Source organism: Peromyscus californicus, unplaced genomic scaffold, assembly GCF_007827085.1.
Source record: "Peromyscus californicus insignis strain IS unplaced genomic scaffold, ASM782708v3 Scaffold_1__1_contigs__length_55948999, whole genome shotgun sequence".
NCBI lineage: Eukaryota > Metazoa > Chordata > Mammalia > Rodentia > Cricetidae > Peromyscus > Peromyscus californicus.
Genome location: NW_026294492.1, coordinates 22,096,969 through 22,123,421, shown reverse-complemented (window position 1 = coordinate 22,123,421; position 26,453 = coordinate 22,096,969). Strand labels below are relative to the sequence as shown.

At 52.4% G+C, this 26,453-nt stretch overlaps 1 protein-coding gene across 5 annotated transcripts in view; it reads right to left on the bottom strand.

The window, feature by feature from the left end:
* The window catches only part of Togaram2 (TOG array regulator of axonemal microtubules 2), a 69,965-nt gene extending 44,703 nt beyond the window's left edge, over window positions 1-25,262 (bottom strand). The window contains exons 1-6 of one of the 5 annotated variants that reach the window (XM_052746208.1): window positions 24,102-24,813; window positions 22,697-22,815; window positions 6,890-7,025; window positions 4,489-4,602; window positions 1,540-1,827; window positions 233-435 (exon numbers count right to left, since the gene is read on the bottom strand). In XM_052746208.1, the coding sequence (XP_052602168.1) occupies window positions 233-435; window positions 1,540-1,827; window positions 4,489-4,602; window positions 6,890-7,025; window positions 22,697-22,789 (834 nt within the window). In that variant the 5' untranslated portion in view covers window positions 22,790-22,815; window positions 24,102-24,813. Of the gene's footprint in view, window positions 1-232; window positions 436-1,539; window positions 1,828-4,488; window positions 4,603-6,889; window positions 7,026-18,480; window positions 18,859-22,696; window positions 22,816-24,101 lie in introns of those variants that run through there. The other 4 variants (XM_052746209.1, XM_052746207.1, XM_052746206.1 and 1 more) reach the window with 4 other exon arrangements.
* Window positions 25,263-26,453: the final 1,191 nt, after the last annotated feature.

The window sequence follows — 26,453 nt, the reverse complement described above, 5'->3', positions numbered from 1 at the left end:
CAGACAGTCTGGTAGCCCCTGTATCTTTCAGGCAGCCCCTTCCCCAAAACTTTCAGGCCAGCTGTTGAGGTCTGGAATGAAGGCCTGGAGTCCCTCTCAATGCCATCCTGATCTAGAGGGCTGTCCTGAGACACTTAGAGAGATGCACAGAGCATGGGCCAAGTGTTAATAAAGGAAAGAAAAGCAGATATGGTAACCGCAGTAAAGCCCCAGAGCTGTGGCGTCTCTTTACCTCCTGGGCACTGGTTCCCGAGTCCTGGAGATGCTGTCTGGCCCCAGGAGGGTCCAGGTCCTTCTCCTTGACACTGCTGGCCTCAGGGGTGGTGGGGATGCTCTGGATGGGAGGCATTGGCCTGGCCACCCTCAGCAGCCTCTGTGAGGTGGTACGGGGGATGGTACTCCTCAGAGGAACTCCTCTGGGGCCTCCCCCAGGATCTGAGCAAGGGTAAGACAGGAAATGAGTTGGTTAGTACCTGGATCACAGGGAGCAGAGGGGGACTGCCATGCTAACCTAGGCCTTGTGTCTCGGGAGAAGGAGGGATGACGAGGGGAGAGAGCGGGGCTCTCTCCAGCCCTATGCTTGACCCCCACCAAAACACCAGATAAGCAGCGGGTTTTGAGGGTCCGTTTTCATTTCCATAGAACTTGGTAGAAATGAAAACCAAGGTCAAAGTTGGAATGGATGGAAGGACAAGAGCCGTGTTGGCCTAAGAGAGGGGACAGCTGGCCCAGGCTGGAAGCTGTGTGACGCTGCGTGTTCCTAACTTCAGATCTAAAATGTCCCTCCTCAGACAGTTTGGAACACTGTCTCCCCAGCTGGCTGTGCTATTTGCAGCAACCGTGGAGGCTTTCGGAGATGAGGCCCAGCTGGAGGAGGGAGGAAATAGGTCACTCGGGAGAGGCCTTTGAAGGTCACAGTCCAGACCCTGGGTCCAGCCTTGGGCTCGGCTTCCTGGTTTGTGAGCGGCCTCAGACACACGATGCACACCCACTGCTCTGAACGGAGCCGCCCCCACCTGCCTTCCCCACCACGGCTTGAGGCTGTGAACCAAAATAAATCTTCCTTCCCTTCCATTGTTTCTGTTCTGTGTGTTTCTGTTCAGAGCTGTGAAAGTAATAATATATCCACGAAGACTCAAGGAATGGACTCCATAGAATGTCAGCCGTGGGGCCTGCTGAATCCCAGTCATTCTGTGTACTGACACAAAATGCCAGTCTGGTGCCAGGCAGACACAAAGGGGCTAATCAACTTCTTCCCCCTCTGCACTTCTTCTCCAGCTACCGATGTGGGGTAGAGTTGCCCTGACACTCCTAACCTAGACTAACAGACACGCTGCCCCTCTTCCAGCATCTGTTAGGGTTTCTTCTCCTCCCCACCTCCTATGCATCCCACAAAACCCCACCCCATCAGTAGAAGCCCACTCACCAGCCCGAGTGGACCCCCCCCCCAAGAGGCTGAACACCTGCTAATCCTCATAGCCTGGGTGGCCTGGAGTCCTTGACCTCAGGGTGGCGGGTGATGACGGGGTCATGGCTCACCTTGAGAAGACGCAGCCATGCCTTCCGAGAGCCGCCTCTTCTTGAGCTTGTCCTTAATCTGGATGGTGTCTCGGGCCACACTGCTGGCCTCTGATTCCAGGGAGGGGATAGCTGCCACAGGGTGAGGCCCCAAGGGCAGAGCTCCGAGGTTCCTGGGGTAGCCATTCCTGGCCGGCCAGCCTTTCAAAGGAGTATCCAATGGGAGGCGACTCTGGTCCTTGTGTCCACTCAAGAGCTGTGATGGCTTCTCACTGCTTAGCGGGACACTTGACCCTGGCTGCAGAGAGGCTGAGAGAGACAGAGACACGATGGCCTCTCAGCCAAGACCCAAGGTGGCACCAGACACCAGCAAGCTGGTTAGTATTGTGTCCAGGGAATAGTCAGTCATATGCCCAGTGAATCCTAGTCATTCTGTGTTTCTGTCGTTCCTGGGGACCATTTGTAGATCAGTGCTGCCATGAGACACCTAACCCTGAGTGAGACCCATGTCATGAAGTCTTCAGGGAATAAAAGGGGATCTATAGGCAGCAGCCTTGTTGCAGAATGGGTAAGGGATGCTAAATACCTAGGAAAAAGTCTGTCTGCCCTGGGAACATGTAGTCGTATTTGTTCCGCCCATGACTAAAGGTACAATGCCAAGAAGTACCACCTCCTTTGGGTCGTATAGCCCAAGGTCATGGGCGGAGCAAATGCCACTACAGGACCGTGTCCACCGGGCTCCAGGATCCAACCTTTGAACACTGGCAACAATATCCAACGTGGATCCAGAGGACAAGCTGGGTCTTCAAAACAAGTCACCCTACATGTAGACTTTGAGTCATGCAATTTCTCATTCCTCCAGCATTTAACAGGCACTGTCCGTGTACAGAGCACTGTCCAGACGGTGGAGGGACAGAGATGAGTGGAACACAGACTTTGTGATTAAGGGACTTTCAATTAGAGGAATATGATACGCTGTGAATAGGTTCAAGGGAAATATGCGATGTGCCCTGAGTTACAGAGAGAAATGTTCCATGTGCTCACTGTGTGAGTTGTGATGTAGAAGGCGTTGGTGAACCATGGGGCCCCGAGGAGTCCTAGGACCTGGGAGAGCAAGGGGAATAGTGGACAGGGAGCTTGCAGAAGCTCTGCCACACAGTTTCACTTGGAATCCCTGGACATAAGTCCTAAGACCTGACCTTCAGGCTGCAGAGGTAGGGCTGGAGCTGGAGTACAACCCAAGGACCACCAAACTCCCCGACCAGCCACAACCCTGAGAGGACACAAGTCCCCAGAGCCATGGAGGCTTCCACTCAGAGCAAAGGGACTGAGCTCTGCCCTAGACAGTCTACAGCTAGACTGGAGCCGAAAGTCCAGGAGCAGAAGGTGACAGGGAGTCAAGGCAAGCATCAGACCAGGGCTGCCATGTTCGTGATTCCACCTCCTACTTCTCATGTTTGGTGCCTTCTTAACCCAAGATGCAGGCCCCTGGGGAGACCGGCCCTGGCTTGCTGGAGTTTGAGGGGTCCCAGATTCCCAGAAGAGCTAATCCATACTGTTTGAGCCCACCAAGGTTTCTTAGTGGCTTTACCCAGCAGGACTGCATTAAAAGGATGATTGGGCCACGGGCCTGGGTACCAGGTGTTTGGAAGGGTCTACACCTGGCTGTATCCAGCAGGGGGAGGTCTTTTGCCTTGCCCCTTGGCATTGTTATAAAAAGCCCTTGCCGGGCGCTGGTGGCGCACGCCTTTAATCCCAGCACTCGGGGGGCAGAGGCAGGCGGATCTCTGTGAGATCAAGGCCAGCCTGGGCTACAGAGTGAATTCCAGGAAAGGTGCAAAGCTACACAGAGAAACCCTGTCTCGAAAAACCAAAAAAAAAAAGCCCTTTTTGACTAAAGTTCTGGGCTGGTGGGTTTTGACCCAGGCCCTCACGGGGCTATCCTGTGTTTCTGTCTTTCCTCTCGTCGGCTAGGTATCTCTTTCAATCTAAATATTCTTCACTTCTTCCTGCTCAAGAGTACCCTGGTCGTAAAAGTGGGGGCTGGTCCCCGACACATACTGAGAACACCACTTTCCCATACCTGGGGTCTCTCTCTAAGACCCTGATCCTCTAAGGAGACTTGTTTTGTCTGTTTCTACCTTTTGCTTAAGCTTTTTGTTTGGATGGTTCCCTTTTTGGTTTTGTTTAGTTTGGTTTTCTTCTCCTCTATTCCTTAAAATAATTTTTAGGCCGGGCGGTGGTGGCGCACGCCTTTAATCCCAGCACTCGGGAGGCAGAGGCAGGCGAATCTCTGTGAGTTCGAGGCCAGCCTGGAAAGGCGCAAAGCTATACAGAGAAACCCTGTCTCTAAAAAAAAAAAAAACCAAAAAAAAAATAATAATAATTTTTAAAACTAGGCATCACGCCGGGCGGTGGTGGCACACGCCTTTAATTCCAACACTCGGGAGGCGGAGCCAGGCAGATCTCTGTGAGTTCCAGTACAGGCACCAAAACTACACGAAGAAACCCTGTCTTGAAAAACAAAAAAAAAAAACCCTAGGCATCACTCCACACATATAAAAGTTGGTATATAAATGTTTTGTCAGATTCAAATGGTCACAAGTGTATACTTTCCAGCTTTTAATTTTTTTTTTCTTTTAGATCGTCTTGTGTAACCCAGGTTAGCTTCCAACTCATTGTGTGGCTGAGGATGATTTTGAACTCTGGTTCTCTGCTTCCCCCACTGTGCTAAAATTAGTCTCTAGGAGCACTTAAAACAAGGGCCACGATACAAAAACACCTGCTATAGTTTGAGACTATCCAAGCATCCAGATACCACGGCATCCTCCTCCAGGCTGGGTTCCAGCTCTGTGGTCAGTGGCCTTGACTGGGTAGTTTCTAGAGGATCATCTCCCATCCCATGCCAAAGACCCCAGAGAGGCCACCAGGGCCTTTTGGTGTGACCAAGTCACCAGGCCAGGTTCTCACCTTCACCGTAAGGGAGAAGACTCGCGTCGATGCTTCCAGGTGGGGGCACGCGGAGCCCAGCACTAGTCCGAGGAACACTCCCACAGTACACAGCCACAGGAGCCAGGACTTTGGCTGGGAACAGAATCACAGGATAACGGTACCTTAGAGTCCTCTGGGGCCCAAACTAGGGTATAAAAGAAGAATAGGAGTACCCACACCCACTATCACTCTCCCCCTTGGGGTCTCTGCTAGAAGAACCAAGGGCAGATCCTGGTCCTGGTCCTGACCCCAGAGCCTGGTCCACTGATCCAGCCAGGCAATGACCTCAAACAAATCCCACAAACCCTAGCAGCCCCGGCCTCGATAGCATCCCTCTCTCATCAAATCCTGCCTGCTTCCTCCCTCATGCCTGCTTTCTCCCTCTCCGTCTGCTTTCTATCTCCCTCTGGCTTTGGGTCGAGCCCTTTCGATATGTTTTCTTCAGCCTCCTTCAGAGTCCCTCTCCTCCAGCAGCCAGTGAAACTGATCCCCGCTGACCACCGTCCTGGCTTCTGTCACAGTACCTCGCAGGGCTCGCCCTGGACCCGCCCCCCCAGCACCCATTACAGATAACTCCCTTACCAGAGAAGCCCCGGCCTTGGCAAAGCCCCGGGTTCAGAGCATCCCTTGCCTGCCTTGCCCTTAGAAGGCCTCGAGCACTGATCTCCAGTGCTCCCCCCACGGCTTCCCAGGTTTAGCAAACGGCACCCTTCATTTCCTAGTGCCTGCACCATGCAGGGATTCTGGCCTGTACACATTGACCCAGAGGGTAGCAAGGCTGACCCGGTCCTCCCCTCAAGGAGACTGGGAGGTCAGTGACAGACAGGTGATGGAGAATGAGCAATAATGACACAGTAAGCCTTTGTAAGGGACAGAGATGAGAAGGCTTCCCAGTCAGGAAAAGAAGAGGGAGGTGGCTAGGGGGCCGCCCCTTTAAGAAACCTTCGTCAAACCTACTACTACTATTCTGCTAAAGAAACAGCAATAAATGACTCCTGTTGAAATGGTGCTACATTTCACACCCATAGATCAGATCTCTCATCAGAGAAACTTCTTTTTTTTTTTGGTTTTTCGAGACAGGGTTTCTCTGTGTAGCTTTGCGCCTTTCCTGGATCTCGCTCTGTAGACCAGGCTGGCCTTGAACTCACAAAGATCCGCCTGCCTCTGCCTCCCAAGTGCTGGGATTAAAGGCGTGCTCCACCACCGCCCGGCGAGAAACTTCTTCTTGAAGTAGATGGGATTTAACACAGAGACCCACGACTGGACAGTGTACAGACAGTGGCTTTGGAACACTCAACCCTAAATGAGATGTCTTCATCAAATCCCTCCTTTCAAGGCTCAGGGATCCACATGGAAGAGGAGGTAGAAGGGTTGTAAGAGCCAAAGGTGGTGGACGACCCCAAGAAAACAGCACCTTCCACACCCAGCAGGGCTGAGACACAGCTGAACTCAACTGAGAGACTGAGTCAGCACACACAAGACCTGTACAGGTTCAAACCCGATAGAATCCCAGCGCCGGGAAGGGGAACTGGACACGGAGTTAAGTGTTAGGACACCTGACCAAGTTAGGACACCCCTAAGCGGCAAGCTATTGCAACTGGTGCCTGATAGGAAAGGGAAAATCCGTTTTCTCCAATGGAGTAAAACTGACCACATCAACCACGATCTACAACAGGCTCCCATGCTCAGGAGCAGTTGGTGGTCGACACAAAACGAACTCCGTGGTTTGTAGTTGTTATTTATTGCTGTGGGTTATTTGTTTCATCTTGTTTTGTTTGGATTTTTTTTGTCTTCTTCATTTTTTCTGTTTGTTTTTATTCTTTGTTTTGGTTTTGAGAGAGAGAGGAGAGAGAGAGAGAGAGAGAGAGAGAGAGAGAGAGAGAGAGAGAGAGAGAGAGAGAGAGATTGAGATCATGGAGTTGGGTAGGTAGAGAGGTAGAGAAGATCTCCCCATGCTACCTTCTTTCCCAAGGTCACCATACACCCCCTATGCCTGGGCCCATCCAAGGTTGGTAGTAAGTCCACTTGACAGTCATCCAGTTCACCTGGGGCAGGGGGACATTGCTCAGTTTCCACCAGAAACCGGAATGCCTGCACTGTCTCCTGACCCGGCTACCCACAGGCTCACAACCATAAGATGGAATCAACCCTTCAAGGAACCAACCCACTGTGTCTGAGGGCAGACACAAAGCCAGCTGGAGGCCCCGGGCACTCCAAACCCCTGCAGGCCAGGGAGCTTTGCAGACAGTCAAGGCAACTGGAAGTCAGGACATCCGGTATCAGCATGTGGCCAGCCACCACCTAGCTGCATCTCCCCAGCAGAGCGTGACCCCTGAACTATCCAAGGAATGTATGTTCCCAGCCCATCAAGTTCCCCTACCTGGAGGGACATCATCCCGGGTGTCCATGCCCTGGGCGGGGAAGGTGCCCACCAGGCTGTCTGAAGGTGGCAGATGTCCCTGGGCCCTGAGTGTAGTCAGGGGTCCAAAGGGTGCTGGCCTGTGACATCCAGGGCCCTGTGTACAAAACACAAGAAACAAAACACTTTTAAACCCTCTGTGGCAATCCACCAGAGCTAAAGCCTGGCTGAGATGAAAATATCAATGGCAGGCCCAGGAACGCCCGGTCTTTTGGGTCCTTTGTCCTCTCTCAGAAAGGCCCCAGTTCCCGAGTCCCAAGGCCATGTGACCCTGGAGAGGAGTTCATTATGAGGAGTCTCAACGGAGCCCAATCAACCTGTCACCCCTTGTCACTTGCACATGGCACCTTCAAGCCTCAGGGGATGTGTAATCCTGTCACTCTTTTCTAGTACTTTCTATTTCCTTCCAAAGCCCTTTCCCCAGCAGCTGCCTGGGAGCCTGTGGCAGATGCTGCTCCTCAGCTCACGTTTGGGGCGTTGGCAGGGTCTCCTCAATACTTGTGCTCCAGGTTTTTGTTCCTGTTTTTCGGGTTAGGTGTGCGCCAGCAAGAAGAGCATGGTGCTCGCTCTCTGCTCATTGAACAAGCTACACCTCTAACGCTCTCGGCCACCTTGACCATTTTGTTTACCTCAGCTTGGCCACTCTGAGCCTCTTCCCCGCCTCTCTCAAGCCTTCGGGGTCAGCCATCTTGCCCCTGACTGGACTTCACTTTCTCTTTGACAGGGGTCTCACTGCGGGTTCTGCGAGTCCACACAGGTTTATGCATGCCTCCTTCACACAGGGTGACAGACGGAGGCTGGCCTTGGCCTCACCTGATTAGACGCAGAGTTGGGCCTCTCAAGTGTCATTCCTGAGAGTGTGTCCCTCCAGATGCCGTCTGGGGACAGGCAAGAACACTGTGCCAGCATCCTTTTGTTGAGCAACAAACCCCAGCTCAGGAACCAAGAAACCTGCCGTCTGCCTGGAAGACAGCCTGCCACAGGCCCTGCCCCAGCCCCAGGGGAATCCCTGGCAATGTCTGGCCCAACAGGTTGAATGAGGCTCAGTCAACTGCCCAGACCCAGCTCTGATCCAGCTTGTCCCGCTGCCTCGCACCTCAAGCCAGTTGGGTCCTGTGTCCCAGAATTTTCCTCAGTGACTACCAGGATGAGAAAGATATAACCACATAGCGGTTCTTCCGAGGCAATGAGGAAGATTCTATTCCACAGAGACAACACTCCACCCTTCAGCCAGAGAGCCGAGAAAGAGGCTCACCATACTACCCAGGCCACCAGCTTCCCTGGAAGGCCCAGGACCACTCTAGGCCTAAATGAAAGCCCAGGACCTGGAATCTGGAGCCTCAGAGGCCCGAAGGGTTGACTCTCATCAGAGGATGCACTGTCTGTGGACAGTCAAGGTAAATAAGCCATATTTATCTACATTTGTGTTCGCAACCATGGCAGAAGATCTCCATCACCTATAGTCCGATTAAAATTACAGATCAAAGGCCGGGCGGTGGTAGCACATGCCTTTAGTCCCAGCACTCGGGAGGCAGAGGCAGGCGGATCTCTGTGAGTTCGAGGCCAGCCTGGTCTACAGGGAGAGTTTCAGGACAGGCTCCAAAGCTACACAGAGAAACCCTGTCTCATAAAACAAAACAACAACAACAAAAAATTTACAGACTGAGACACCACCACACAGCCCCTTCAACACACACACACACACACACACACACACACACACACACACACACACACTGAATTATTCTAGTAAGCAGGCTACAAGGCTGTGTCTGTCACTTTAAGTCCAAAGTGATTTTTGGAGTGATAACTCAGACAGGACTAAGCCCACTGGCCTACAGTTCAGGTCCATTCTATAGTAAGAGCTTAGCTCCCCTCTCTCCCCATCTCTTAGGTTGTCAAGGTGCCTCAGTTTACTCAAAGTGATCCTTTCTAAACAGGCCATTTGGAGTTGCCCAGGAGCACAGAATGTGTGTGTTTTTTTAGAATCCTGTTACTGTAATGCCTTGTGAACAGGATCGTCCTCACGGGCTACCTCCTGGAAGTCAGAATGTCCACAGGCTGAGTCAGCCCCATTCCTCCATGTCCCTGGGAACTCACAGGAAGGAAACAGTTGGCCATCACCTCGCTTCCCATAGTACATCTATCAAGCAACCCTGCTGAAGTTCAGGCAAATCTTCATCTTCAACCCCCTTCGTCCCCAAAGATCCACAGAGCAGGGTCTCCCAGGCACCTGCCCAAGAGGAGGTAGCCACAGTGGCTAATGGACAAGCAGACGTGTCCCATGTGACAGCCAGGAGTGGCACCCACCCCCAACCCAGAAAGATCACTCAGGCCCAGGATGTGGTGGGCATTCAAAGATCCCCGTCCCTCAGACAAAAGTCAGAATGAGGAACTCTAGTGCACACAGACAGAACTCTGGATTTAGATCAGAGGCCATTCAGGCCCTGTCCCCTAGGTAGAATTCACTGAGGTCCCATTTGCACACGACACTGTTCTGGCCACGAAGACCTTACTCCCTCTTTGCCTGTTGGATAATCCAGCCTCAACCTGAAGAGCTCAATGAGCCAGCAGGTTCTAATAACCAGGATTTTAGTCTCATCCCTCCATGTTCCACACTGCCCCCCCAGGCGGCTGATTCCTTCACTCTCAGCCTCAGTTTCCCTCCAATAAACATTGTCTGCTCCTTTCCATAAAGCTGTGGTGGCTGGGTGGCGGTGGCGCATGCTTTTAATCCCAGCACTCGGGAGGCAGAGCCAGGCGGATCTCTGTGAGTTCGAGTCCGGCCTGGTCTGCAAAGTGAGATCCAGGACAGGCTCCAAAACTACACAGAGAAACCCTGTCTCAAAACAAACAAGCAAACAAAAAAGCTGTGGTGATCCATACTGCAGAAATGAAGCTTCAGGACAGGAGGGACTCGGGTTTCAAGTAGAAAGGAAACCAAGTCAGCATTGGCTCCGGAGCGCGTCAGCCTCAAGGGCAAACTGCAACCGCCCCTGTGCCTCTCACAGACCACAGAGCCAGGGCCAGGGCCCTGCTCACCTCGTTTCCCAGGGAACTACTGTCCCAAAGAGAACAGCAAACACCTCAGGCAGCAGGGCAGGGCAAAACCAAACAAAACCCACATGAAAATCCCTGGGCATGGCAGCACACACCTGTCAGCCCAGAGCTGGGGAGGCAGAGAGAGAAGGAGGCCCGAGGCTTGCTGGTCAGCTGTCTAGACGAATAAAAAGAGTCTCATTCAGTGAGAGACCCTGTCAGAAGATGACCTGGCGAGCGATTGAGGGAGACATCCAGTGTCAACTGTGCTGTCTGGGGACAGGGGTGAGTGGTGAGTGGGTGGGAGAGAAAGAAGCTGATGAGAGGTGAAGAGACGATTCCTTGAAGGATGCATGAGAAGGTCAGGGAGTGGGGGAGCTGGAGACAGGGGGAGGGTGGCCTCTGGGGGGGAGGGGACGCTTTAAGGAGTCAGGCGCAGGCAGTAGATCATTGAGGACGTGACCTTGAAAGGGATGTTGGGACCTCAGCTCCTTTCTCACGGTGTCTTCTCTTCCCCGTCCGCCCTGAGAGAAGCAGCTTTGCCCCACCCTGTACATCCTGCCATGATGCTCCCCGCACCACAGGCTCAGAAACAACAAAGCCAGCCACCACGGTCCTCAGAAACCGTGAGCCAAAAACCAACCTGTCCTTCAAGTCGGTCTCCTCAAGCGTTTTGCCACAGCGATGGAACGCTGACTAACACGGGTCCCAAGTCACCTCCACCCTCACCAGGGAGACTGATGCCCAGCCAGACCCACCACACCCTGTCTGGGGGCATCCCAGGCCCGCCCACCCACTCAGGGCTCCTGGATCCCACGGAGACTGGCTTACAGACCAGCAAGAAGACATTTCAGAGGAAGGCCCCCCACACACAACTGGACTCCCCCTCCACCGTCTCTACAGCCACTGACTCCCCGATGGTACACCATCCCTCCATCATGAGATAAGATGGAACTGATACTCCTGTAAGCCCCCTGCCGTTTCGATAACATAAGAGGCAGGTCATCTAGCAGCCTGCAACATCTAAAGAAAGTCCTGGGGAGATGGCCTGGCTGGTAAAATGCTTTCTGTACAGTTATGAGAATCCTAGTTCAAACCCTCAGAACTCATTAAAAAAAAAAAAAAAGGAGGGGGCAGGCACAGTGGCCTGTGGATCCCTGGGGCTGCTGGCCATCCAGCCTCACCCACTCAGTGACCTGCAGGCCAGCAAGACCCTGACTCAAAAAACCAAGGTGGACAGCACCTACTGAATGGAACCTGGGGCTGGTCTCTGGCCTCCACATGTACCCACACACAAACATGCATCTACACACACTTTCACATGTGTACACTCACCAGGGAATACAAAAGGGCCAACACAAAGCCTGGTGCACAGCAATAACTCAATAAATGTTAGTAGTGTAGATGAATAAATGAATTCAAGGTGGAAGCATGTCATCACGGACAGTCTTGCCAAGAAAAGCTTAAATGAGGAAACTTCATGTCCATCAGCCCTGGGCTGCTATGCATCAGGCCCTGTACGACATGCTTCCCAGGGTGCCACTAACCCTGGAAATAGAGCAAGAAAGTCGATGCTAGGACCCTCACTTTATAGGTAAGACGACGGAGGCTCGGGGAGCTTAGGTAAGGAATCAAGACCACAGCTCTGCATCGGAAGAGTCAAAGCCAGTGGTTTCCATGGAAGCTGACACGTACTGGATTTCAGACTGTCACTCAGGGGCCAACAGACACACCACCTGCTGACCTTGTGGCCTCAGGCACACGCGCACACCTCCGTGAACTTGTGCTTCACAGCAAAATGGAATTAAAAACATCTCTTTCACAGGGTTATCAGGAGTACTCAAGGGGCTGGAGAGCTGGCTCAGTTACCAAGAGTGCTCGCTGATCCGGCACAGGACCTGAGTTCAGTTCCCAGAACCCACAGCTGGCAGCTCACAACAGCCTGTAACTGACACCCGCCTATTGGCCTCTGCAGGCACCCACGTATATGCACACAGAGACAGACAGACAGACAGACACACACACACACACACACACACACACACACACACACACACATCCCTAAAGAATAATAAATCTTCAAAAACCAGAAGCGTACTCAGAAAATCTAACAGTTGTTGAATGCTCAACCCATCTCAACTTCTCCAAGGCTCAGGCACATCAAAGAAGAAAGACTGTAAGAGCTGGAGGTGGGGAGGAGCACTGGGGAACACTCTTCTGGAGGAGCTGGAGGTGGGGAGGAGCACTGGGGAACACTCTTCTGGGGGAGCTGGAGATGGGGAGGAGCACTGGGGAACACTCTTCTGGAGGAGTTGGAGATGGGGAGGAGCACTGGGCAACACTCTTCTGGAGGAGCTGGAGGTGGGGAGGAGCACTGGGGAACACTCTTCTGGAGGAGCTGGAGATGGGGAGGAGCACTGGGGAACACTCTTCTGGAGGAGTTGGAGATGGGGAGGAGCACTGGGCAACACTCTTCTGGAGGAGCTGGAGGTGGGGAGGAGCACTGGGGAACACTCTTCTGGAGGAGCTGGAGATGGGGAGGAGCACTGGGGAACACTCTTCTGGAGGAGCTGGAGATGGGGAGGAGCACTGGGGAACACTTCTAGAGGGGTTGGAGATGAGGAGGAGCACTGGGGAACACTCTTCTGAAGGAGCTGGAGGTGGGGAGGAGCACTGGGGAACACTCTTCTGGAGGAGATGGAGGTGGGGAGGAGCACTGGGGAACACTCTTCTGGGGGAGCTAGAGATGGGGAGGAGCACTGGGGAACACTCTTCTGGAGGAGCTGGAGATGGGGAGGAGCACTGGGGAACACTCTTCTGGAGGAGCTGGAGATGGGGAGGAGCACTGGGGAACACTCTTCTGGAGGAGCTGGAGATGGGGAGGAGCACTGGGGAACACTTCTAGAGGGGTTGGAGATGAGGAGGAGCACTGGGGAACACTCTTCTGAAGGAGCTGGAGGTGGGGAGGAGCACTGGGGAACACTCTTCTGGAGGAGATGGAGGTGGGGAGGAGCACTGGGGAACACTCTTCTGGGGGAGCTAGAGATGGGGAGGAGCACTGGGGAATACTCTTCTGGAGGAGCTGGAGATGGGGAGGAGCACTGAGGAACACTCTTCTGGAGGAGCTGGAGATGGGGAGGAGCACTGGGGAACATTCCTCTGGGGGAGCTGGAGGTGGGGAGGAGCACTGGGGAACACTCTTCTGGAGGAGATGGAGGTGGGGAGGAGCACTGGGGAACACTCTTCTGGGGGAGCTAGAGATGGGGAGGAGCACTGGGGAACACTCTTCTGGAGGAGCTGGAGATGGGGAGGAGCACTGGGGAACATTCCTCTGGGGGAGCTGGAGGTGGGGAGGAGCACTGGGGAACACTATCTCTGTAACTGTTGCGTTCATTAACTCACTACAGCTGTGGCTACCTGAACATGATCAAGTCAGCGACAGTAGTCAACATTCCAGCACAAAGCGGTCTCAGTGGGTCATTAAAAAAGACACAAAGCCAGCAGTGGTGACGCACGCCCTTAACCCAGCACTTGGGAGGCAGAGGCAGGAGGAGCTCTGAGTCTGAGGTTAGTCTGGTCTACAAAACAAGTTCCAGGACAGCCAGGGCTGTTATACAGAGCAGCCCTGTCTCAAAAAACCAAAAAAAAAAAAAGGGATATGAGGCAGAGAAGAGAGATATATTGGGGAGTTTGGGAGAAGGGGATCGTTGGGGATAAATAGACTCACTATACATTGTATACATGTATGAAATTGTCCAAGAATAAAAGTAAATAAATTGTACATATATGTATAAATTATATACATGATGTATGTATTATATAAATTATTATAAGCACACATATCGTACATAATATATTAAAATACATACTATATAGTATATAAATAATATATCACTTTTTTAATGGCCTGATGGCAAGCTGAGACAGGAGGAAGGAAAGTTCAAGGCCAGCCTGAGCAACTTAGTGTGACCCTGTCTCAAAATAAAAAGTCACATACGGTAAGCATTTTGCCTAGCCCTAGGTATAATCCCATGAGCTGAAAAACAAAAGACAATCATGGAATGCTGTGTCTAGCCCTCTCGGGCAACAGTGGGCACTGTTTAGTAATGGCAGTTCCCGAAGGGGAACCCTGGGCCCATTGAAAGCTTTGGGGGCAGGAAGCTCCAGAGAGGTGTGTCTGCGGTCAGAGGCAGAGGGAAGATGCTCCCTCCACAGCACAACAGCCACATTTCCTGGGTTTTCTGGGATGAGCAGGGGACAGCTGGCAAGCTGGGTCAGGGCACTCGGAATAGCAGGTCGGTGCCACTTTGCCGAGAAAAGCTCCCGGAGACTCATTTACAGAGACCGTTAACCTTGCAATGACCTCCGGAGACAGGATTGAGCATGCCATCAAGAGCCCACACACACACCCCACACCCATAAACAGCACCTCACCTAACTTTTTTTTATGCCCCACAGAGCTGTGGAATGTGACCTCCAGCGTGTGCGTGTGTGTGTGTGTGTGTGTGTGTGTGTGTGTGTGTGTGTGTGTGTTCGGGAGAATGAGGGAAGAGTGTCTAGGATGAGGCGGGAAGAGAGGCTGAACACATACGCGACTAGGACCACAGAATTTGAACAGCCTCCCCAGCCTCCCACCTAGGGAATTCCGATGTGAGAATCACGGGCCAAAAGATGCGGGACAGAGCTAGGGATGCGGCTCAGTGGTAGAGAGCCTGCCTAGTGGGCATGAGACTCACTAGCCCATCGCTGAAACCAAACAGAAGAGATATAGTTAAGTCTACGAGTAGAGGAAAGCTGCATTTAAGATGTTTATGAAAATCAGCAGAGGTGCAGGACAAACGTAGGCACTACGCCTGACTGTCCAGGCTGGGCACTGCACAAGAGCATTGTAAGCAAGGGGATGCCACTCAGTGCAGGCGCTACAGTGGTACATTTATTATGGCCTTTGATGATGAACTAGGAACAGAGGCATCCTTTCCTAATTCACAGAAGGACTTGCAGAGGTGAGCTGTGGCCCTCGGGGCAACAGGACTCCTGATTTCTCTTTATATTTACAAAATTCACAATCTGCTGGATGTGGCCCCTTTTTACAGGTCATGGTGATGTAAATATAAATGAGAGATGATGAATCCAAACCCATACAGGATGCTGAACACAGCTGCCTGGACCTGCCGAACCTGCTACAAAGGTCCGAGCTGGGAGGCGATGGGGGCGGGGGGGGGGGGGGGGGGGGGGGGGGGTCAACTATGCCCTTCCCTTGTAGAGGGCCACTGAGTATGGTCTGCTCCGGCCAAGCCTGCAGAGTGCGGCCTTAAACAATGGGTAGAATTCCACATGGTTTCCGGCTGGAAAGGCCAACGTCAAGGTGGTAGATGATTCAGGGCCTGCTGAGGTCTTGCTGGGTTACAGAGGGTTCTCCTTGGTGTGTTCCCACATAGCAGAGAAGGAACAAGCTCTCTGGTCTCTTCTTGTGTGGGGGGGGTGTACTCATCCTTTCATGGGGACATGACCCTCATGACCTTTTTTGAACTTAATGACCCCCACAATGGCCCTTCTCTAGCATTAATTTATGGTGAGGAGGTGTCAGGGATTCAGTGTGAACTTCAGAGGAGGCACAGCATTCGGTCATTAATGCAAACACAAGGCTATTGGGAGCTGATGCCCATCCTGGGCGTCCACCCGACCAGACATGCGGTGGTCACCAGCGGGCAAGGCCTCAGTGGGTATGGGGGAACTTCCTTCTCCAGCTCCCACCAAGTCCTCTGCAGTGGTCACCAGGGCACAGCAGTGCCTGGCATGCCTCCTGCATGGTTTGGGTGTCCAAGTATCCCCACCCAGGCTCTGGGGGCTCAAATCATCCAGCTGTGGTCCATCGTCCCGGGCAGGTTCTCAGAGGCTCAGGAGAGGATGAGAAGGGATGAAACATCTGTCCAAGCAAAGTCAGAGCAACGTGCCTCCACTAAGTCATCTGAGTGCCTGCCTGTCACATTCCAGGACTCTCCTCAGGGCTCCTGGCAAAGGTTCAGCAAGACCCTTGGGGAACTTCGGACTACAGCTCTGTTCAACCACAGGGAAATAAAGTATTGAGCCAACTATGGCTCAGAGGGTAAGAGTTCTCGCAGCACAAGCCTGATGACCCGAGTTCAGTCCCCGGAATCTACAGTGGAAAGAGAGACAGTTGGCTCTGGAGAGTTGACCTCTGACCTCTGCACATGGGCCGTGGCACATGGGCACTCACACACCAATATCACGTACATGCACGTGTAATAACAGTCATAAACGAAAATTCTAGAGGAGACTGTCAACCGTCCTAGCAGGGACCCACTTGTCAAAGGCTGGGGTTTACCTGGGACACTGAGAGGCTCTTTCATGGAATGCCATTGTTTTCCAACCTCGGACTGATGGGAAGGTGAGTGGCGACAAGAAGCAAAGGGTTCGAACCAGACCAAGTGGGACTCGCAGCTTCCAGAACAACTACCCTGGAGCCCAGGCCTGCGACAGCAGAGAAGAGCGAGCACTGGCTGGTGAGCGGCCCTCCAGGAAGGGAAGAGCAGGCGGAGAGGAAAACCTCAGCCCACAGCCTGCACGCAGGGTGGGGCTGAGAGAGCAGAGAGTGCGGGGAAGCAGGACCTCCAGGCCAAGGAAAACGGGGAAGAAAAGCTAGGTACACATCACCCTGGTGACCAGGGAGACACTAGAAGTACGGTGTGGCCACCGCCCTACAAAGACCGGCGTGCGTGAAGATGGGAAGCGGTACCAAATGTGGCACAGGTGGAGGGTGATGGGAACCCACGCTGGCCACAAGCGAGTTACCCGTGGGCCTTCACCTGGACTCCGGCCGGCTTTCTCTAACAAAGCTCAAGATGTGTGCACCGCGTGCCAGCCACGCCAGTCCTGGGTGTCTACCCACATGATCCAGGGGAAAGGGGGGAGAATGTTCACAGCAGCTATGAGGCGGCTCGCCACCGAATCTGGAAGCCATCCAAATGTTCACCATTCACGTGACCCCGCAGTGAAAACAAATGGTGGAATTCAGTACCAAGGATGACCACAGCAACGAGGTTAGAGGAGGGAGCCAGGCCCCCAAAGACAACTGGCTGTGACGCCTTTTACAAAGCACTGGAAGGAAGGCGAGCGTGAACTGGGTCCTCGGGAATGCACACATAAGTGGTACGGCCTTGTAATAAAATAAGGAGGACCTAGAAGGCGGATGAGCCCTAGTAGGGAGGTGGCTGTGAGAAGGACACAGAAAGGTCCCATGGTTCTGGGGTCTGCAATATCTGTCTTGATGGGGGCAGTGGCCCCATCAGCATTCACTTTGTTACTGTTCCAGAACCTGTTTGTGGACCATAAACAGGACACTTTTCTGTCTGCAATGATGGTGGCCCTGGGGAATGATGGGAAGTTATTGCTGCCTTCAGAGGCAGGTCTCTTCGGAGCCCAGGTTGATGTCCCCCTGTCCTGTATCCTCCACCACATTCCCCCTGCTTCAAATCTGCCGCTCTCCAGACTGAACTTCAACCAGCGAAGGAAACAGTATAGAACTTGCCAAACTCAAAACATCCCCACCTGGGGCCACCTTCCCCACCCGGGGCCAGGTGCCGGTATGACTACCTCACTGATGCGGGGACAGACGGAAGCCCTGTTAACCCTCATGCTTCTGAGAAAGAACCAACCTTCCGAGAGTCAGGCAGAGTGGCACACACCTGCGTTCATAGCACTCTAGTAGAGACAGGGACACCAGAAGTTCAAGGTCATCCTCAGTTTCATAACAAGTTTGAGGCTAGCCTGGACTACAAGAGACCCTGCCTCAAAAAAAGACAAGAGAAAAATAAACAAAATCACCCTTCCAGATCCCCTATCCATGTGGGCCTCGTTCTTGAAGGGTGACAAGCAGAACCATAGTGTTGAGAGACCAAGATCAGTCTAGCAAGAAAGGAGCTGATCTCCACCCTTACGACGCCATCAAAATGAGAAGGTCCGTTCTGCCCATGGGCTAGCCAAGTGCCGCCTTGTCTCCACTCTCAAAAGCAGGGTCAGGAGAGGCTTAACATACAAAGAAACCGAGGCTCTGAAAGGCCAAGCCAAAGCCCCGTCCGTCCAGCACGTGTGTCTGGTGTTCAAATTCAAACTCAAGCAGAATGGTTCCAAAACCTTCACTGTAACCTGGTGTCCTGGTCCCCGAGCTCAGCGCTGTCCCCACCCACTGCCGGCACCGTCCTTCTCAGCACCCCCAGGGAATCCAGCCCAGAAGAGAACCCCCCACCACTACCTAAGGTGGCGACCCTGGAGAAGGGAACAGCCCAGGGCAGCCCGGCTTAGACAGCGGTAAGTCTGGCCTCCTTCAGAGGAACCCAGAGAGGGACAAGGACCTCCCACACTCAGACAGCTTCCCTTTCCCCTCCTGACATGCTTTGTGCTTGCTCCAGGTCAGGGTCCGTCCCTCCCTTCCAAGGACTTCAGAAGCTCAGTCCTCCCGTCCAGGCAGCTCCGTGAACACCATTATCTCTCACCTCTCCATCCAGAGGCCAACCCCCTGTCAGTGGAGGAATCCAGGGTCCTTATCTCTCTGGAGACGATGCTGTCCCTGCATCGAGGGAGGCAGGGTCGGGGCAGCACCCACCTGGCCTGCCTTGGCCCTGGCCCAGCTTAGGAGCCCTGGGCCACGGCCTCCCGTCCAAGCAGGCTCAAGGCCGCCACCGCCAAGACGGGCACACTCCTGCTCTCCGCCAGGCTCCTCTTGAATAAACACCGCTGCATGGCAACGGCTCTCTGAAGGAGTCCAAGTCCCTGTGTGGGGGGAGAGACGGAGCTGAGACTTTTCCCCTCCGTCCCCGGGGGCTCCCCCAGGTGCTGGGCATGCCCCAGCGGCCAACCTGTCTTCTAGGCCCCTGGGGGATGGGGGGAGGGGGTGTAGCACACAAGCCTGCTTGAGCCAGCTGCGCTCCACTGGGTGGTGGCGGCATCCAGGAGTGTACAGCGGACTGAGGCAGGAACCGTAGGCAGGTGAGCCTGTGCACACGGCCTCTGGGCCCCCCCGGGTGCCTCTGCTCACTAGCCTGCCTCCACAGGCAGAGAGAGAGGCCAAGTAGGGCAGGCAGCAAGCAGAGCCCAGGTCTGACCCTGATTCTGCCGTTGCTGTCTTGTGCCCTCTGACCAGGACTTATCCTTGCTCGGCCTCAGTTTCCCCGTCTATAAAAATGGGTTTAAAACAGTGCTCGCTCAGTGGAGTTGATGTCAGGATTAAATAGTTTAGGGGAGGGAGGGGGGGGGCGAGCATGAGGTTTGTTTAGATTTACAACCAAGTAGGCCCTCTGTTAATCTCCCCAGAAATATTTACGTAGCAGAAAGCCGCGGTCTCCTCCCCAGCCACATTCCCCTGCCAACACTTGGGAAATAGGAAGTCTGTGTGTACTTCCTCACTGAGCCCCTCAGACTGCAGCTAACTGCTCCTGGCCCTTGCCTTGCCCGCTTCTCACCCTCAACAGCCCACCTCCCAAGGCACGCAGGGGAGGAGCAGAGGTCGCCTACAGCTTTTCAAAGAGCCGCTCGCCCAGAGACTAAGGATATTTTTTTTTAGGCGGCCCCTCCAAGTTCTCAGACAGGAGTCAGCTTGGCAGACACAGGAATACAGAGCGGGGGAGTCTGGAGTAGGCTGCCTCGCCTCCAAGAAGCCTAGGTGCGGAATGGCTTTCATGCAACGCAACGTTTTCCTCCCCGTGGCCCGGCGGGGGGCGGGGGGGGGGACACCCTGGATCCTTTCTAAGGAGCAGCTTCCCGAGCAGGTTCCTAGAACCGCTTGCCAGAGAATGGAGAACCGGATCTATCTGCAGAGAGCGCTGGTCCCGCCAGGGGGCGCCAGCGGGCCTCCTCTAAGCACGCCGCTAGAGGAAGCCCAATTCCAATTCCCGGGGTGAGGGAGGTGGGCGTGAGTGGAAGCCGACGGCTTTCTGAGGGGAGCAACTGACTCCATCCGTGTGGCAGCCTCAAGTGCTGGGAGGAGAATGTGGTGATTGACATGGAGCCTGGCACGCCCTCCCCCCTGCGCTGATAACCCAATCTGACCCACGCGAACCCAGACTGCATCTGTGGTGTGGACTGCAGTGAACCTTTCCCAACACGGAAGAGAGCCACTCCCCGAGTAAGGCGGCTAGCAAGTGAGTCAGACTTGACCCACATGGACCAGAGTCTGGGGCCAGGCGCAAAGGGAAATGCCACACCTACTGAAGACCCACTTCTCAGCGCGCTAGGGAAGGATGTCAGCAAGCCACAGCCATCCAATGGGCATGCCATAATCAGGGCTCAGGAAATTAAAATCAAAGAAAGAATCCTGAAAGCAAGCGGAGAGGAAAGGTCATTGTCTATAAAGGACCATGGTATGAACAATAGTGAGTTTCCCATCAGAAACTAGGCAGGCCCACAGAGGGGCTCCAGAACACAGCTCGTAAGCAACGGTGAAGACAGAGAATGAAGACACAGAGGACTGTTAGAGTCCCCATTCAGCCATTGACAGCGTAGCAAGCCACAATGGCCAAAGGCTCCAGGAGCTTGGAGTGGAAGACAGTCAACTCCTTAACACATAACGCTAACTCAGCATTCAAAGGAAAGATCCAGTCCCACCACCACCAGTTCCACCACCACCACCACCACCATCACCACCACCACCACCCACCCACCCACCCACCCTTAGAGATGCTTAAGAAGCCAAATAACCTTCTAGAAAATTCACTATAGGTCTCGGCTCTTCCCACATCAATCCCAACCCTACCACGAGCCTTTACATCTCAGAGATTCTGGAATGTGAAGGAAATGGGAGGCACCGTCCCCTGAACTGCAGGTAACTCCAGGTATGTTCTCTTCCAGCTAGGCTTGAGTCATGCCCTTGGTCAGGCCTTCCCAGGGCCAGTGCTCCAGCCCAGCAGTTCCCCGGCTGAGTTTTGCGGAACAAATGTGAATGCGAACATTGAAGTTTCTACCGAGAAGGAAGCATAGACCACATAGGCGTAAATGTCCCACTGTGATTGTCTCTCACTGCTCAGGGCCTTCAGCGTGCTCTAGGAACTGGGGGGGGGGGGGGGGAGGCAGCTGAGCTCCAATAGGGTTGGAGCATGAAACAACTTCCAAATCCATACGATTATGGGGATGAGTTTGTGCATGAAAGGTTTCTGAAGATCAGAGTTTCAAAGAACGCTTGTGAATCTCAGCTCTCATACATTTCAAAGTTTTCAAGGCAAGGCACCAGAGCTTGATGTCCACAGCCAAATAACAAATTTATTATTCAGTTCAGATACAAATATTGTACTGCTTAAGGCCATAGGAAACATCGGATCCCCAGGAAAATGTCCACATTTGTCCAGCTCCCTCCCTCCCCCACCTCTCTCCAGCAGAAACATCCACATTGTTCCCCCCTCAAGCCACCACCAGAAGAAAAAGAAGTTCTCATCACAAGGAAGTTGGCTGAAGATGTCCCCACCCCCACCAACCCAATTTTAAAACTACAAACAGCCACCAACACGAGTCTATTGGAGGGCCTCCCCCAAATGACTGACAAGCACTCCCAGGTCCCCAGGTTACTCCAGATGCTGCCTTCAGGTTCCTTTGCAAGCTGCTGGTCCCCAGAGGCTCAAGCCCTCGACACTGGCTCCCCAGGAAAGAGAGGGTGAGTGGGGGTGATGAACGCACACATCTTCCGGGAGGGGACAAGCCAGGGCTGGCCAGAGGGACAGCAGCCTGATGGTTTTTTTAGGCTCTGACTCCGATGGATGTGAAAGGGAAGAAAAGACTTGTTTCTCACTGTTCGCCAGGGTGACAGTAACCATGGATATAAATCAATTTGGGGAACCTGTCAGTTACCAGCTGAATATAAAAAGCACACTCTCTCAGAGCCACGGGCAGGCAGAGGTGGACACAGCAGCCCAGGCAAATGGACAACAGGCATGGATGCAAAATAAACCTTGTGTCTTTATAACTTATCCATCCTGAGGGGTTGTGTTACAAGCAAACAGAGCAGCCAAGTCTAGAATCTGTTATGAAAAAAAGTATGCATGGGGTGCGGCGGGAGAGAAGCCCAGATGATGGGGGGGAAATAAATATTGTTAGAATTAAAAGAGTAGGCATGGTTGCATACATCTGTAGGACAAGTACCTGAAAGGCTGAGACAGGAGAATAGTTTGAGCAAAGAGCAGCCTGGGCAACAGAGACCCTGTCTCAAAAAAACAAACAATAATTAATAATATTAATAATAGCCAGGCAGTGGTGGCGCACGCCTTTACTCCCAGCACTGGGGATGCAGAGGCAGTCAGATCTCTGTGAGTTCAAGGCCAGCCTGGTCCACAGAGTGAGTTCCAGGACAGCCAGGACTACACAGAGAAACCCTGTCTCAGAAAATGATAATAATAACCTACACACAAAATCAAGTAAACAAACCTTTTAAATATACAGGGTCTAGGTGGGGGCTGAAAAGACGGCACAGCAGTTGAGAACACATATTGTTCTTGCAGAGGATCTGAGTTTGGTTCCCGGCATCCACACTGACCAGCTCACATCCACCTGCAACTCCAGCTTCAGAGGACCCAACACATCTGGCCTCACTGGGCACATGTACTCACATGCATATTGCCACATACAGATACACAATTTAAAAATAATAAAGATAAGTCTTTTTCTAAATAGATTGAATTAAATATCCCTGGGACAGGAAGAAGAATCAGTTGTGGACCTGGCACTGACCTGACTCAGTGGCCTTGGTCTAGCCTTGACCCTGTGCAGTGCTGGTTCCTGGACACACTGTGAACTGTTCTCGATCCTCCCCAGAAACTCCATCTGGGGTGCTCCATCCAGTCTTCATCCTGTAGATGGAAAAATTGGTATTCATAGAAGGTAAGAAGCTTGCCAAAGGCCACAGAGGGGTTTTTGGGCTGGACCAGCATACCCCAGAGCTTTCAAAATGCTCAGTCCCTTCACAGGAAAAGGCATGAGCAGTCAGCCCATGGCCAGCCATGCTGGGACCAGCAGAGGACAGTTTGAGGTAAGAGCCATCAAGCTTTAATTTTTCTTTTCTTTCTCTTTCTTTCTTTCTTTCTTTCTTTCTTTCTTTCTTTCTTCCTTCCTTCCTTCCTTCCTTCCTTCCTTCTCCTTCTCCTTCTTCTCCTTTTTTAGCAGAGTGGAGTATTTGTGTTACTTTAAAAATAATTAAAGCTCTGCATTAATAAATAAAGCTCCAAACTTTTTTGAAATCTGACAATCCATTTAAAAAAAAGCCATCTAGTTTTGCTTAAATAAAAACACTTAAGCAAAAAAAAAAAAAAAAAAAAAAAAAAAGCCGGGCGGTGGTGGCGCACGCCTTTAATCCCAGCACTCAGGAGGCAGAGCCAGGCGGATCTCTGTGAGTTCGAGGCCAGCCTGGGCTACCAAGTGAGTTCCAGGAAAGGTGCAAGCTACAACGTTTTTAAAAGAAGAAACCACTCAGGAGGCAGAGGCAGGTAGATCTCTGTGTTTGAAGCCAGCCTGGTTTACATAGCAAGTTCCAGGCTAGCCAAGGTTACATAATGAGACCTTGTCTGAAGCTAATTAATTAACTAATTAATATGATTAATAAAAAAAAACTAAAAAATAAGACCAACCTGGAACTAGAGAGATGGCTCAGCAGTTAAGAGCCCTTCCTACTCTTCCAGGGGACTGGAGCTCTGGTCCCAGCACCCATATTGAGCAGCTCACAGTTGCCTGTAAGTCCAGCCCAGAGGAGCCAACACCCTCTTCCCGCCCCTATGGTCACCTGCATACACGTGGCACATACACATTCAGAGATGCATACTCACATACACATAAATAAAAAAAATAAGTCTTAAAAAAAAAAAAAGCGAGTGTACTCAGTCCTAGCACTGAGAGGCAGAGGCAGGAGGATCAGGAGTGAGGTCATCAGAGTTTGAGACCAGCTTGAGCTACGTGACACCTTGCCTCAAAAAGATAAGGGGGGAGGGGGGGGAGGTCCTTGTGAACCTGAAAAGGTGAGTCCCTAAAAATAAATGCCCTTTTCTCATAAACTTGTACATTCGCGGATCTGGAGACTTTTAAACACAAAACAAGTACAGTTTTCTGGAATACAAGAAAATTCTCGGCCCATTTTGACAAATACCTCTGAAGGGCGGAGCTGTCCTGTGAAACCGATGGGGTGCCACAGCAGCAAAGCTGGGTGCGGCCGGCCCCGTTGCAGTAGGGCCCTCTGTGGCAGGAGTCTGGCCTCTCTGTATTTGTTTACCTACGGTCACAGAGAACAGTCTGGAAGAACATATGCTGTAACTTTGGCTTTGCTTACTGAAGCAAATGGGGGGGGGGGGCGCGGGGATTATTGGCGATCTTATTTCCACTGGTATTTTAAAACTTTTTTAAGGTTGTTCGTTTGTTTCAGTGGTCTGGAACTCTCTTTGTAAACCAAACAGGCCTCGAACTCACAGAGATCCGCCTGCCTCTGCCTCCCGAGTGCTGGGATTAAAGGTGTGTGCCACCACCGCCTTGATTTTGAAACAGTCTCTCTATATAACCTTGGCTGTCCTGGAGCTTGCTGTGTAGACCAAGATGGCCCCGAACTCAGAGATCTTCCTGCTTCTGTCTCCTGGGTGCTGGGATTTAAAACGTGCACCTAGATAACTCTTCTCACTTTTTCTGTATACTTGAGTTTTTCAAAAGTTTGGAAAAGAAGCCAAGTGAAAAACCAAACTCGACCACTCACGCCACGGCTGAGCACGCGTGAAATCCTAGCTCTTAGGAACCAAGTCCATGCGGGGATGGTGTCCGCTGCTGCACAGCGCAGCTGGTTCCTCCTAAGAAAACGAGGGGAAACGTGAAGTCTCCGCTGCTCGAGCGTTAGACACGAAGAGTTGCCCATGCTGCTTCTGCCAGCCCGGTATTTGCTTAGGTTAGTCCAGTGGGCGTGCGTCCAGGTCCTGGATGAGGGACTATCTGCTTCCTCGGTGGGGCACTGCCCATCTCAGAGGAGCAGGAGTGCGGCCACCACCGGAAGACCCGTGTCCTCCAAATGCGGGTGCATTCTTGAAAAGAAAGCTGGAAGCACCTCGGGGTTTCTCTCTTGCCAGTTCCGGAAGGCTGGTACCCAGAAAGCGGGCACATTCACCAGGGAAGCGTTCCTAGGCAGCCCCACTTCCTGCGGGTGCTGACGCTCCCATAGCAAAGTTGCCCGAAGCAAGGCTGACACCTAGTGGTGCGCTTCGATTTTGACGATTTACACTTGGACCTCCCCCAAAAGGAACCAGGATAACCCGGATACGCATAGAGAAGCCAGGGAAAACGTCCATCGGAACTCCCCAACTCCAGGCCTAAAACCATTTTCACTTCCACAATGTTGGTGAAATTGAGCAGCGCACCAGGAGTACCCTGCAAGATCCACCGCCAAGATGCGCGCTGGAAGAAAGATGCTGAGTCCTGAAAGTGTTCTCTCTCTCTCTCTCTCTCTCTCTCTCTCTCTCTCTCTCTCCTGAATCCCAGGCCTCAGTTCTAAGGAGTTGTAGTTTACAGAGTTCTAGAACGCATCCATCAAGCAACATTTTGTCCCCGAATTTTTAACATCCCTACTTCCTAAAATGCTAGAGCCATACTGGCTGCTGATTGCTGATTGAGATCAGTGCTCTTCTGTGGCTCCTGGAGCCCTTCATTGTGAAAGCTGGTGACATTTCCTTCACCGTCCCTTGTATCATAATCCAGTGTTCTGCTGTGCCGTGCCTCCCCTACCCATCCTCACCCATCCTCATGCCCACATGACAAGCACCTTAATCCCTCCCCCGGGGACTGGAAGCACCTGTGCACAGACCTATTCGAGAAGAGGTGAAGAGGTACTCCAAAAGAGTCCTCACCAAGGAGGCTGTCACCGAGGCAGACCCCAGTCCTCATGTATCCAACAAACAGAAGTTTGAAATAAAGTCACTCGTTCATGAGGTAGGGCTGACAAATACCACAGGTTCTGGTCATCTCTTCCATAGTAATGACCCCAGGCTGTGGAGGTGGAACCGAGAGACACGATTATTCAAAGATTTAAAAAAAAAAAAAAAAAAAAAAGACCAGGCAGTGGTGGCGCACGCCTTTAATCCCAGCACTCGGGAGGCAGAGCCAGGCGGATCTCTGTGAGTTCGAGGCCAGCCTGGGCTACAGAGCGAGATCCAGGGCAGGCACCAAAACTACACAGAGAAACCTTGTCTCAAAAAAACAAACAAACAAACAAAAACAAAACAAACAATAAAGGGGGGGCTCTCCTGGAGAGATGGCTCAGCGGTTAAGAGCACTGGCTGCTCTTCCAGAGGTCCTGAGTTCAATTCCCAGCAACCACATGGCGGCTCACAACCATCTATAATAAAATCTGGTGCTCTCTTCCGGTCTGCAGATATACATGCAGGCAGAACACTGTGTACATAATAAATCTTAAAAAAAAATCACTTTCTAAATATTAATGTTATAATACTCCAAAAAATCAGTTCTC